The sequence below is a fragment of the Ricinus communis genome, chromosome 7 (genome assembly GCF_019578655.1).
Source record: "Ricinus communis isolate WT05 ecotype wild-type chromosome 7, ASM1957865v1, whole genome shotgun sequence".
NCBI lineage: Eukaryota > Viridiplantae > Streptophyta > Magnoliopsida > Malpighiales > Euphorbiaceae > Ricinus > Ricinus communis.
In genome coordinates, this window is record NC_063262.1 from 903,972 (window position 1) to 914,832 (window position 10,861).

General features: G+C 35.1%; 2 protein-coding genes and 1 long non-coding RNA gene across 4 annotated transcripts; 2 read left to right on the forward strand and 1 right to left on the reverse strand.

Moving 5' to 3' along the window:
• Positions 1-705: 705 nt before the first annotated feature.
• LOC8262088 (clathrin light chain 1) lies at positions 706-3,226 on the forward strand. Its single transcript, XM_002517894.3, has 3 exons — positions 706-1,221; positions 2,100-2,253; positions 2,379-3,226. Exons 1-3 carry the CDS (start codon positions 833-835, stop codon positions 2,985-2,987), a joined length of 1,152 nt encoding a protein of 383 aa, XP_002517940.1. The 5' UTR covers positions 706-832; the 3' UTR covers positions 2,988-3,226.
• Positions 3,227-4,851: 1,625 nt separating this feature from the next.
• Positions 4,852-8,011, reverse strand: LOC8262087 (expansin-B3). The gene is made up of 4 exons (XM_002517893.4): positions 7,686-8,011; positions 6,835-7,141; positions 6,349-6,478; positions 4,852-5,473 (listed from the first exon to the last, which is right to left on the reverse strand). Exons 1-4 carry the CDS (start codon positions 7,825-7,827, stop codon positions 5,273-5,275), a joined length of 780 nt encoding a protein of 259 aa, XP_002517939.1. The 5' UTR covers positions 7,828-8,011; the 3' UTR covers positions 4,852-5,272.
• A 172-nt stretch (positions 8,012-8,183) lies between these two features.
• On the forward strand, positions 8,184-9,802 carry LOC125370744. 2 transcript variants are annotated; one of them, XR_007216840.1, is made up of 3 exons: positions 8,184-8,623; positions 8,705-8,866; positions 9,535-9,802. It is a non-coding gene; the product is annotated as an uncharacterized LOC125370744 (long non-coding RNA). The 2 variants fall into 2 exon arrangements; XR_007216841.1 differs by having other exon boundaries at positions 8,717-8,866.
• The last annotated feature ends 1,059 nt before the right edge of the window (positions 9,803-10,861 follow it).

Consider the following 10,861-nt stretch of genomic DNA (forward strand, 5'->3'; position numbering starts at 1 on the left):
TTATGGATTACGTTGCACATTCGGGCTAATTACTAAGACACTCTTAAAGTTTACTTTAATTTACGCTTTAGTCTTTACTGAATTAACATTAATAAATTTGGTCTCTATAGTTGTTAACTAGTTTATATTTTATTCTTCATATTTTAGCATATAAGATTTCAACACTCGTAGTCTTTCATATTTGAAATTTGACTATTTTAAATGTTAAATTTAATTCCAATTGAGCCTTACTTTTCTTGTGTCATTTTAATGTTCTACATTTAGGTTAATTAAAAAAAACCTAGTCAAATTTATGTGGTTTAGCACCTTAACTTTTCTTTCATGATATCCTTTAGACATGTAATATTGGTGAATGGATAATTTTTTAAAATTGGACTAATTAATTAAAATTAAATAATAAAATTTAAATAAATACTTAATTCTAATATAACTAAAGCTTTCAAATAAAAAAAAATTATGAAACTCGTGAATATAATCTAAAAATAAGATTGGTGCTCTACACTCGAGACCAACTAGTCTAAGTAGGATCAAACTCTAACAGCTTAAGCCTGACAATTTTTATACACATGATATCGTTGTTGATAATAAAAGATTTGAAATGTTAATTTTAAAATAATAGGGACTAAAATTTACATTAGACTAAACTCAGGTGTGTTTTAGTAATTAGCACCATTTATCTTTGAATTGAATTTGGCGTTGTTGCTTCAATTTCAAAGACGCAGACTTTTTATCCTCTATGGATCCGAACAAAACGATTTAAGAAACAGAAAATAATAACCTTAACCTCAACAAACACCCGCCATTTCCAACCACCGCCAACGCCACCGCCAGAATGGCGTCTGCCTTCGACGCTTTCAGCCCAGTTGGAGAAGATTTCACCAATAACAATATCCAACACGACGAAATATCGTCAAATTCCCGCCCTTTTGATGACGATTCTTATATGGGTGGCGATCACGACTCTTCATTCCCTGCTCCCACTAACCAAGACGACGACTTTTTCTCTGGCGACCACCAGCCACCGTTATCACCAATTCCTGATGACATCACCAACAATCCGCATTCTCCGGATGTGTATGGATACGGAATGCCAATGCAGCACCAGGAGTATGAAACGAATGGGAATGATGATGGTGCAGGCATTTTTGCTTCCGATGGACCGCTTCTTCCTGATCCTACTGAGATGCAAGAAGAAGGTTTACAGCGACGCGAGTGGCGCAGGTAGTGTTTTCTTTATCAAAGTTTGCAACTTTTTAAAGTAATTAGACTAATGGGGTTCAGAAAAGATTGAATCTTGAGCAATAGAATAGGTTTTGTTTTTATGGAAAAATCAAGAATAAAAAATTTATGCTCTCATTTTAAGTTGAAGACAAGATCACCGCCATCAGAAATAACCATAATCCAAAATGTTGGTTCAGAGGCATGATCAAAATGAACTGGAATTTGAATTTGGTTTACAATGAAATGATGGTTTTGAATTTTGATGTAGTAGTAATTTCTTTTCAGTTAATTATTAGTCCTTTCTGATGTCTGATTATACAGAAGTTAAAAATTTAACCTCTTTGGTTCAGTTTGATGAATGGTGATCTTCTAACGATCACAAACTGGGAAACAATTATATTAGAAATACATAATGTACTATGAAACAATGAAGGCTCATGATTTATGCTGTTCTTCTTATAATTACAGCTGATATTCTTATGCACATCTTGGCATATTTGAATTTTTGATGTCCTAGAAAGAAGTAATTCTTTTGATGATACTTGACAACACAGGTCAATGCCCACTGCTTAGCTTATTCTGGCTCTCAAGCGCATTTCTTCATGTCATATATATTCTTTTTTATATATAATTTCATCATAACTATCCTAGACTGAAGTCTTTGTCATTCAGGATCAGTGATCCTGAATTCTCATGTCAGTCTTGGCTTCTTTAGCATCTTACTTTTGGTTCAATGCCATGTTATGTTCTCATTGTGTAATCCTAAGTGTATACTTCTACATTGAATAGATATCTTGGAAATCTTGTTAACATTGTTCCTCCTGCAATTGAGACTTCAAATTGGTAGGCTATGCAACCTCTTATATCTATTTTTGCAGGCAAAATACCCTCCATCTTGAGGAAAAGGAGAAAAGAGAGAAGGAAATGCGCAATCAAATTATCAGTGAAGCGGAGGAATATAAAAGAGCATTTTATGAGAAAAGGCAGCTCAACTGCGAAACTAACAAGGCTCAGAACAGAGAAAGAGAGAAGGTATAAATTACAAAACGTTTTCCTTTTTTCTTCCTTCCCTTTCCCCCTCCCTCTCTTTTTGTTGTGCTGATTACACACACATATTTTCCATACTTTTGCCTTTAAATGACTCTGTTTCTCTACAGATGTACTTGGCTAACCAAGAGAAATTCCACAAAGAAGCTCATCAACATTATTGGAAAGCCATCGCAGAGATCATTCCTCGGGAGGTGCCAAATATTGAAAAGAGAGGCAAGAAAGATCCTGACAGGAAACCTTCCATTCTGGTAGTTCAAGGTCCAAAGCCTGGAAAGCCCACTGATCTTTCAAGGATGAGGCAAATTTTTGCTAAGCTGAAACAGAACCCTCCACCTCATATGATGCCTCCCCTGCCTGCCAAAGATGGCAAGGACACAAAGGAAGGGAAAGATGGAAAAACTGCAAAGGAAGGAAAAGATACCAAGGATGGAAAAGATGGCAAGGATACAAAAGAAGAGAAAGATGCCAAGGATGCTACTGAAGGGAAAGATAGCAAGGATGCTATTGAAGGGAAAGATAGCAAGGATGCTACTGAAGGGAAAGATAGCAAGGATACAGCAGATGGGAAAGATAGCAAGGATGCGGAAGGTCCAACATCTACACCTGCTAAAGATGATGCGGCGGCCAATGGTGCATCAGACTTATCTAAACAGGAGGCTCTTTCTGCTGGGGAGGGTGAGCAAGCTGCTGCAGCTGAACCAGCCACCACTGAGTGATGACACGCTACCCTTTTTATGATCAAATTCTGATTAAATTCTTTTCATTATTTGGATACTTTGTTAACCAGTTTGGCCAAGAATAAGTGCATCTCTACTGGACATTCTTGAATCTGTCCTCTGTTATTGCATCTTGAGAGCGTGCTTCCTAGCTATATAGGATTATCTAGAATTTTATATGGAAAACTTAGTTTTATCAATTTTTTATAATCTCCAATTTTTCACAGATTTAGCATCCAGATAAATTTGAAATCATCTTTGTATTTTATCTCAATACTTCTTTATATGCCACTTTTGGGATTTTTATGTTCTAGCCTGTGTTATTAGGGTGAGCCATGAGCAGAAGAGGGCCTTTTGTATTTTCCTATTGGTACTCCCTTACATAGTTAGGCCGGCAATGTTGGCAATTCTGTTTGTGCACTCAAATAATGAAAATCTGCAGTTTCATTCTTTACCATTTTGGAGGATATCCACCTCGTAATCATGAACTGTTGTTAATTGATTGTATCATCATTTTGCTTCTAGCTGCAACTGAATCCTCATCATCATAGCAGACCAACAGCAACGATTACCTGACATCCAACTGAATAAAAATAATTTCAGAAAATAATAATAATAATGATAACAGCAAGAAAGAACTGACCTCGTCAACAACTTGGCCTATGTGTAACAGTGAGTGTATGATTACAAATGTTTTCATGTTTATAGACACGGTTGATTCTATAACACATACTTGATAAGTTATGATAAATCAGGAGTTTCTCTATAGTAAAAGATTCAAAACATGTTACATATCAAATGAATGAATAATTACTGGATTTTCTTTATTTATCTTGTGAATCTTTACTTTTCTGTCTTCTACTCTTATTAAAAGGAAAAGAAAAATAATCATGCTAAAGTATCTTCTACACTCGTGGGGGGTGGGACAAAATTGAAATTGGAAGGAATCATATGAATATCCCCTCACATGATAAGAGCAGAAGTACAGTGCCTATCAGCTGGGGTTTGATGGGGACCAACTCCCACATGCTCTTGGCTTGGCAAACTCCTTCCCACCACTCAGAAACTAGCTAGTTGCTGAGTTGCTGTAGGGCTATGAGGCCCTTTTCTTGCATGTGAAAATTAATGTGATCCTACTGTATATATATGTTATCCATTTATAAATGGCATATCTATATTTCAGTCTATGGATAGCAGACAATTTATGTTTATAAATTTTGTATGTATTCATGTCCTCATCCCTGGGATTCCTTTACATATTCTAACAATCACACCTTCTTCACCTCTTATAACTATAGTTGCCCAGCCTGCAGCTCTTATGTTGTGCATGTGTATATCGTTAGTTCACATGGTCCCCAATGGGCAGTTCAATTTAGAATTTCATAAGAACTTCACTGATTTGATGTGTGAGATCCTTGGTATAAATCCTTTTTTTTTTAAACCATTGTATTAAGACCAAAACATTCCTTATTAATTAAATATAAAGGCATCGAATTACAATGACAAGGCTAATGAGTTCTACGTTACTGCTGCTGGTGCATTTATATTTCAATCTGAGTGCTGGATTCCTGTTCAGGAAAACACATGATGACTTTAAGTTATCCACAGTACATGATTGTAAATAAACATAGCCAAGCATTGGATCCAGCATATGATGCAGGCACCAATTAAATTTAGTTTGAGAGTTAGGTAGTGACCAATTACGTTAGCAATCAAGAAAAATAACTGAATCAACAATCAACTGAAAGTACTGAATAGTTTAATACGAGGTCCTACAATGCAGGGAAAAAGTTTGTTTGCAGTATTATTGCCATTTATTTGTAATGGGGCCTCCAATTTTGACTAGACAGTTAGCACTCCAAGAAAAAAGAAAGGGCAAGACCAGATTGATTTAAAAAAAAAAATACATAGTTCATACCCCAATAACATTATAAAATACATTACTATTAGCTCTCTCTCCTTTGGAGAGGGCTACCTCTACGGAAAACACTTGCACAAACATACAAACTTTAGGGTTGAAAACAGAATGGAAAGAAAGAAAGGAAAAACAAAAACAGAAAGAGAAAAAACAGCAATGGATGCCATTATGCAATCCAAGAGCTACTTTTCTTCTAAAAAAATAAAAAGAAAAGGGGCAAAAAAAGAACAGATTGGGTAGATTTGTGTAAAGGGGACAAGAGGAGCTTTCTGGCATAAAAACACAAGGCCTTGTTTCCTGTTTCTTGACTCTCTCCAAAGCAGTTTCAGAATCAGACCAAGAGGAGAGAGACTGGGAGATTGTTATATCAATTAGGATAGAATTTGAGGCGGGAGGTGTAAGTAGCCTTTGGTGACCAGTTTCTTGGAATAACATCTCTAGCAGAAAGTCCTCTTCCTGTTGATAGTGTCGTTAGCTTAACTGAGAATGGTCCCTTTAAGGGTCCACCAATAATACACCAATTTGCACCCCATAGATGATTCATTTCTAGCCATTCACTGCCACCTGCCTGCCATTATAAACATGTTTAAAACCCACTCAGATTATATAATAATACAGTATGAACTTTGTATGTCTAGCTATTTCTTTCAACAGCTACAGATTTGCAACCTTTCTCTTTTTCATCAATGTATGGAGAAGTAGCTTAGAATATGAAGTTTTTCAGAGTGGCCCCCAAGTCACATGCAATTATCAATGAAATTGTTGAAGACATATCATATATGATAGAAAATTTAAAAAGATAGGTAGGCAAAAGTGCTTTTCAGAAATTTGGCACCACTAGAGAAACATGATTATATAAAATAATACAAGATGGGATATTTCTTGGATTTAATTAGGCAAGGAACATTAAGGCAATGTTTTCTTGATAAAGTGGTGGGAGTGAAGTGAGTGGTGTTGAGCAAATCTACATGATTAACAGGTAACATATCCGCAATAATAGGAATTATCTACTCTAAACAAAATACTTATCTTTTACTTTCATGTAATTTCCATTCCTTTTATATGCTCTGTTGTTTTTTTAATAGCACGTTTGGCCATTAAGCTCTTTTTAGGTAAATGAGGAAGTGCAGGCTTTAGAACATGCACTAGAAAGAACCTACTAAAGAATAAAGACCCTTTACCCTTTATTGACCCAAGAAGCAATTGGTATCTCACTCTGGAGCCTAAATAATATATTTTTCTGTTCACCAATAAAATACTCCGACGAGTCTAAATCTTAATATGAATAAAGAATGACTATCTCCTGTTATATATAATTCGTCGTCAGTGGATTAATTAAAAAAGAAAAAACGTCTCTAGTCTCCTCTCCGTAAACCCAAAAAGAATGAAGAAGCAAAAGTGCCAGTGAATGGAAAGTGAAGGAGAAGAGTAGAGTATATTTACTTCTCTGATATGCATAGATCCAACGTCACCATCACCATCCTCAAACTCCACTAGAAGAGATAGCCAGTAATTTGTTGAACCTTCGTTAACATGGAAGGCAATGTTCTTCCCCGGATATTTACATGGTGTCCTACAAGCATGAAAAAAAAATTAATGGAGGGAAACACAATTCATTTTCATTAATTTCTTTTAATAATTGCTTTGCCTACAGTTCCAGGGTAGGTAGAGACAAAGAATTATCAAGAAAACTAGGGGGCGTTTTGGTCATTTTCGATGACAAAGCCATTAATTAGGAAAGAAACAATTGAAGAAAAATAATAATATCAACTTAAAGAATAAACCAAAGGTGACAAAATAAAAATGACAAACAAAATAAACAGAGACCGTTAAACTAAAGAATTATAGAAAAATAAAAAATAAAAATAAAAGGACCAAACTTAAGTAGTACACACACACAAAAGTAAGACAACATAGTACATTACATACCGGCGATAAGTGACAGGGAGCTCTCCTCGGTTCCTGAGCTGACCACTCTCACCGGTTATAGCCATGCGACCGAAGGCTGCACCACTTAGGTCAAAGTGGGTTCGACCGTTGGAGCAATACCCACCGGGGCACTCATCTGTTACAATTATGGTCACTGCCCTCCTTGAGCATATGCTCTTGTCTAAGCACTTAACTTTGTAGCATGCCCCACACCCCTCTCCATTCTTGAACAGTATTGGGCTCACTGCGCCAACTCTTGCCTTCAACGGCTTCACATCTACTAAGGACCCGTACCCACATGCCCCTCCTGCACAAAGCATGTGTATGATTACTTTTTAGTTATTACATAATTGACTAGTAATTCTCAAGAACTTGTACACATTTTGGACATTTTAGAAGCAATTTTTTACACCCTCTCAATTTTTTTACTAATACATTAGCCTTTCAATAAAATGTATGAATAGTAAGATAAGCGTCCCACAATTCAACTAGTGGATAAAAAAATTGTGCTTTTTCTCTTCGGGTATTGTGTAAAGAAATGGATGGGAGTTGGGGTTTAGTGAAAGAGTGAAAAACGATTCTAAAAACTTAATGCTGGGCTATAAATGCCATAAAGGTCCAAACTTTGCATTCTAAAGCAGGAACTGGGTAAACTAGAATTGGACCGTGACTTGCCATAACACATACAGCTGTAACAAAAATTAACATAGTAGTAAACAAGCTTAAAATTCAGAAATTCCAACTTAACTCACTGAGTTAACAAGACCCACTGAAAGAAAAGATCCAAACTACAATGCAATAGCTATTAGAGCAGCAAGAAGAAGATGAATAAAATAACAAGAGAGACCTACCGTCACTTCCATCGCCGTCAGGGCTACCATACCATGTAGCGGTGGCTGGTTTCCAGTGTAGGTCAGTTACACGGTGATGAACTTGTCCATAAACAACAAAACACTTCAAGAACACAACAATGTACAAGGCCAAGAACTGCATTGTTACGACAAGTCAAAGAAAGAAAGAAAAAAAAAAAAAGAGAAACCAGCCGCCGCCGCCGCCACCACTATAACCACCACCAGTGGAGTGTCACTTTCACGGCGAGCGGCGGACAAAAGAAAAAACGTTAAAAAGCAGTCTAAAAAAGAAGTTTGCCGACAGTGTAAATTTGCTGTTTATGTGTAGCGTATGTATAGGCTTATAGTTTCAGTGTCAGGTGTGTTACTTATATACAAGGGAGAAATGAAGGTTGCTTTTTTTTTTTTCTCAATTTTATTTTTTTGCACTTTTTCTGACAGTATCGCCCTTCTGGTTTAAGGCTTATTACGGTAGTTGCCACTAGGATTGGGCCCACCGACGGTTAAGGCGTTAATTCCGCTAAACCGTACATGTCTGTTGCGGATTCTAGTGTTAGGGGTGTTTTTGTCAATTAATAAAAAGTTAGGAGCGTTGTTTATTATTTTTATTTCTATTAATCATTATTTTCTGGGTTCTCCACGTGGGAAGTAGAGAGAGAAAAAAAAAAAGGAAAAGAAGAAAGAGTCGTTAATATGTTAGCGGCAGGCGATTGGTGAGTCAGCGAGTCAGTTTGTTTTCGTTGTCAGGTTAAACAACGTCGTTTTAGGGATTGGAATCTGATTTCCATAGGGGAATAGATGTGAACGTTTTGCAGCCGATTTTATTGAAACTGAAATCTTTTTTCCTCCTGAGTTGAGTTTAGTTCCTCAAGAAAAACTAATGCCGTTCACATCCAACAACCGACCATTTTATTTGTTTTGGGTTGATGTCATTTAATGTAAGTAAATTCATCAACCGCAGTTGTCTTTTTACATATTTTTTGACATAAATGAGACCAAATTCTATTAATTATTTACAGTATATATCTCAGGTTGAATAGTATCTATTGAAATGGTCATGTTCCATTATATCAGTGAGAGGTTAGACAGCGGTTGTCTATTTTCAAGGAGTGGAAGGATGTATTCACAAGGAGATCTTTCCAGGCGATTTCTTGTTTTGGCGAGCTCTTAGCTCGCTTGAGGTGATCCTATTGAACGAATATAATGTTATTTAAATTTAAAATTATTATAATATATATCACTCTTCTAATAATTAAACACAATATATTCACATATATAAATATAGTATTAAATCTCTATCAAGAATCTTTTCTTCATGCAAGTGCTTGAGAAGATACGAAGAAAAGGTCTTGAATTATTGGCCATTGTGGACCAAGAAGGCAAAAGTTTTATGTCTACTGTTTGTGAGTTTTCAAAATTTCATGAGTGGACCATCCAGTTTTTGGATAGATTTAACTAAAGATCTATAATTTAGAAACTTATGATATTTGAGTAACATTGGTGTAAATGACTCTTAATTCTTAGCAACAAATATGAAAATGCATATGTGTAATCACTTACAGACACACTTTTGCAAAACCCTAATCCTTATGTTTTGTCTCATTTTAAAACTAAACCTGCCTTGCTAGCATCATTCATTTCCTAATGGCGTTCCCATCTCCACTATTCGAGTTTTCTTTGCATTATCATTTAGTGGATCAAGCAACAATATTCACAATTAATGGAGGAAAAGAGAAAAGGGTTACATTCTTTTTCTTGTTCTTTTTCATTCCTATATATTTTTTATGGGAAGCAATTTTCAATCACTTTAAAAGTTAAACAACTTAAATATTTTGTTTGTTCTTTTTAGTAATGGAATCTGTGACATGATCCAATGCACAGCAAATCTGGGAGATTGATGCTGACTATGATGGAAACTCCAAAATATTTCTCCAACAGAAATAGAAGGCAAAATCTCCACAATTTTCAACAAGGGATTTTGTATAAAAATTTCCTCTTTGTCCATAAGCTTGAACACTACATGTGACAGCCTGCTATCAGGTCATTTATCTTTGATTATCATATATTTATTTTACTATTTCCATTTGGAAATGGTGTCACATTATTCAACCTTAACAGTAAATACCCATGGTTGTTGTGATTTATGAAAGTGATTAAATATTAGGTTTTCTCAATTAGAAAAACCATAGTCACATCTAAAGATTTAGAATATGTAAAACTTTGGATTATGTTATTGTAAAAGCCTTATTAAATGTTCTCATTAGCTATTAATTAATTTATTTTTTTATTAGCTCATGCCTCAATTTAATAGTAAGGTGATTGATTTTATATAATTAAAAGTAACCCTCTCCAAATGCTTAAATGCTTACAATAAGTTATTTAAAATCTTGGTGGTTGTTTTTTTAACAAGCCAAGGGAATCCAAAACCATATTATGAAGTAAGAGCTTGAGGACAAGGCATAGAACAAATCCAAGAGTTAATACTTTTGAAAAGAAGACCTTATAAGAAAAACCATTCAAAAAATGCTAAACATCTCATCAGTATTTATTCTAACTATTGCTCATCATATGAATAAGAATTGAGACAAGTATAAATATTAATAGATTGTATAGTATTACTCAAACCATAATTTAATTTAACTATTTTTTTCCTTGAAAATCTCAACAAAGAATCCTTTAAAAAGAGCACACGAAATCGTTTTATTAAGAAGAAATGGCCATTTTTCCTGACCTATTAGCCCTCTTCCATGTTTGGCTATACTTAAAGTCCACCTGCAAGAGAAAAAAGAAACAAAAAGAAAAAGGAAAAAGCACAATGGCATGTTAATGAAGAAGTGCAATTTCTAAAGTTGAATAAAGAGATTACTTTTGATTGTATGAAAAATTAGAATATCATGGTAGTTAAAGGAAGCTACAGTTGGAGAAGATGCTTTCTAAAATCCATTCAGCTTATGGCATAAACTGTCTTGCTTATTATATTATTCCATTAGGTAGCATAGGTGTCTACAAAATGAGTACCCAAATCATGCTTTTGAAAAAGGCAAGTATCAAGGGGAGGGAAAAAGCCTCCACTACAGCCTACTTTGTTTACTTTCTTTATTATCTTTTACTCTGTATTTTTTGTGAATTTGTGGAGATTCTTTAAGGGTTGCATGAGCTTCATGCTAGGGTGTAAT

Excerpts from the sequence above, each read along its gene's own strand:
- LOC8262087 (XM_002517893.4), bottom strand. The coding sequence starts at position 7,827 with ATGCAGTTCTTGGCCTTGTACATTGTTGTGTTCTTGAAGTGTTTTGTT. Across the intron at positions 6,479-6,834 it reads CTCCCTGTCACTTATCGCCG|GACACCATGTAAATATCCGG; the intron begins GTATGTAATGTA and ends TCATGCTTGTAG. Across the intron at positions 5,474-6,348 it reads GATCTATGCATATCAGAGAA|GCAGGTGGCAGTGAATGGCT; the intron begins GTAAATATACTC and ends TTATAATGGCAG.
- LOC8262088 (XM_002517894.3), top strand. The coding sequence starts at position 833 with ATGGCGTCTGCCTTCGACGCTTTCAGCCCAGTTGGAGAAGATTTCACC. Across the intron at positions 1,222-2,099 it reads CAGCGACGCGAGTGGCGCAG|GCAAAATACCCTCCATCTTG; the intron begins GTAGTGTTTTCT and ends CTATTTTTGCAG. Across the intron at positions 2,254-2,378 it reads AGAACAGAGAAAGAGAGAAG|ATGTACTTGGCTAACCAAGA; the intron begins GTATAAATTACA and ends GTTTCTCTACAG.